The sequence below is a fragment of the Aedes aegypti genome, unplaced genomic scaffold (genome assembly GCF_002204515.2).
Source record: "Aedes aegypti strain LVP_AGWG unplaced genomic scaffold, AaegL5.0 Primary Assembly AGWG_AaegL5_hic_scaff_2152_PBJ_arrow, whole genome shotgun sequence".
Lineage (NCBI taxonomy): Eukaryota > Metazoa > Arthropoda > Insecta > Diptera > Culicidae > Aedes > Aedes aegypti.
This window is the reverse complement of record NW_018735657.1, coordinates 6,730-8,857: the sequence shown is the minus strand read 5'-3', so window position 1 is coordinate 8,857 and position 2,128 is coordinate 6,730. Positions and strand designations below refer to the sequence as shown.

The window sequence follows — 2,128 nt, the reverse complement described above, 5'->3', positions numbered from 1 at the left end:
TTCGTATATCGTGTGGCAGGTACGATTATACTCTATGCCCAGGGAAGTCTCTTGAAAATTCGTAGTTTGGCTTCGATTCATCTTCAGCATAAAGAACTCTTTGGAAAAAATAAGTTTCTGGCTGAATTTCTGAAGTAAACTCCGTAAACATTCTTTGAAAAAATATTGTTATAATGTCCTAGGATAGAGTTAGTAGAATTCCAAGGAAGCATTATCCAACCAAAGAATGGATTACTCTTAAGAGTGATTAGAGATCTAATCTTATCTAATATTTCAACAAATTTCCTTTTTAGTCCGCCCACGCTGTGCTCCAGTTCCAGGACCAGGGCAAGCAGGTCTACAAGGTGAAAAACGTCTCGCTGAACACCCTGTGCGAAATGTACAACGCCACCGTCAACCCGATGAAGGACCAGCTCAAGAACGTGTACCGACGGGACCAGAAGTACTGGGCCCGGAGGCCGCTGACCCGCGACATGCTTCTGTACGCCGCCGGAGACGTGCTGATACTGATCAACGAGCAGCTGTACCTCAACATGGCCACGTGAGTGATTTTTCGATTGTCGCCGGTGTTTCCGAATCTGATTTATGTATTCCTATCTAGATCGATCAAGGCGGAATTCCGCGAGCTGCTCGCGGAGCTGTGCACTGAGCAGATTTTGATGCTAATCCGCCCAGTGGACGTCAAGATGCGCAAGAAGCAGCGCAAGGTCCGCTCCGAGATCCAGGACCTTAAGGTGAAGCTGAAGGGTGCCAGCAAGAACGTGGTGCTGAGCAATCGCGAGATTCGGTTGTTGAGGTAATTTTGGTCGGAGTTTCCGAAAACCTTCAAAAACCAAAAACGCTCAACCCTTTTTAGGTACATGGACCTGACGGAAGACGAAAAGGAAAAACTTCGCGTCTCCTACAAAGTAGCGAAGAAGCTAGACAAACTGGAGAACTTCGACCGGGACCGTGGCGATGCGAGCGATTCCGACGATGATTGCGACGTCATCGAGCAGGACTACCAGAGCCTGGACAGCATGCCGTCGGATAACTCGCTACCGGGCACAGGAAGCAGCGGAGGACCGGGCACGTTTTCACCGAAGAACTCCGAACCGCCGAGCTTGACCGAGTCGATGCAGCTGATGGACGAAATCCTGTCCAACACCACCATGGACCGGATGGCCAAAATCGACAAGCTGGAAGCGATCCTGTCGGCGGCGACCCTACTACCGAACGATCAGGTGAGTGTCGCGCGTGTGCGTTTTTTTTCTTGCTTTTGTTTAACGGATTGGATGGAGGCTGGTTCGGTTTGGCTGATGGTTTGAATTTGCACAATGATTGATTGATGATTGACCCTTCACAGGGTGAATTCTCTGCACAAATCAACATACACTTATAGCTTTTGCAGTACTACACAGTGCACATGCACACATTTTCCCAAAGTTGTACATAGTTTATGGCATATGGTGATGGAGCTTTCGCTTGAGAATGGATTTAACTATAGTTTTACTATGAAGTTCGATACTGTTAGAATAACTAAATGATTTCAAGAAAGAATCTTTGGAGGCATTCATAGACATCATAGACAATGATAAACTCCTGCTAAAAGGAGGGCAGACATTTCTGGAATGCATAGAAAAGTTCCTAGAGGATTTCTCATTAAATCTCTGAGAACTTCCTTTGAAGAGTTTCTGCAAATATTTTGTAGAAATCTCTTGAGACATTTCTGAATGGATCTTTGTAGGAATTCCGAAATTATACCTGGAACCTAAGAGTATAATTCTTGTAAGGATTTAATCCTTCGTACTCCTAAAGAAGTTTCTGTAGAAAATGCTAGGCAAATTCTTGTACGAATCTCTATAGTTGTTTATCGTGGAATCTCCATAGGAGTTTCTGAAGAAATCTCTGGAATCTGGAAGAAGCCATGTACAAATATTTATCATTGATCAATGTTTTGGATAAACCATTGAATTAATTTCTGTAAAAAGCTGTCCAGAAATCCCGAAGGAAGTTAATTCAAGATGAATCCTTAATAGAGTTCCAGGCCTGAGTTTTTCGTGGCATTTTTTGAAAAATTACGAAAGAATTTACTGGAAGAATTCTTGAACGAATTTCAGTAAAAATTTATAAGCAATTCGAAAAGCGA

At 43.7% G+C, this 2,128-nt stretch overlaps 1 protein-coding gene across 1 annotated transcript; it reads left to right on the top strand.

The window, feature by feature from the left end:
* The first annotated feature begins 272 nt into the window (after nucleotides 1–272).
* On the top strand, nucleotides 273–1,632 carry LOC110680948. The gene is made up of 3 exons (XM_021856728.1): nucleotides 273–541; nucleotides 602–796; nucleotides 857–1,632. The coding sequence occupies exons 1-3, from the start codon at nucleotides 378–380 to the stop codon at nucleotides 1,305–1,307; spliced, it is 810 nt and encodes a 269-aa protein (XP_021712420.1). The 5' UTR covers nucleotides 273–377; the 3' UTR covers nucleotides 1,308–1,632.
* Nucleotides 1,633–2,128: the final 496 nt, after the last annotated feature.

What these genes read in the sequence shown, in the direction of transcription:
- LOC110680948 (XM_021856728.1), top strand. Translation starts at nt 378, where the DNA reads ATGTACAACGCCACCGTCAACCCGATGAAGGACCAGCTCAAGAACGTG. An exon ending in CTGTACCTCAACATGGCCAC is followed by an intron (nt 542 to 601) that starts GTGAGTGATTTT and finishes ATTCCTATCTAG; the next exon opens with ATCGATCAAGGCGGAATTCC. An exon ending in CGCGAGATTCGGTTGTTGAG is followed by an intron (nt 797 to 856) that starts GTAATTTTGGTC and finishes AACCCTTTTTAG; the next exon opens with GTACATGGACCTGACGGAAG.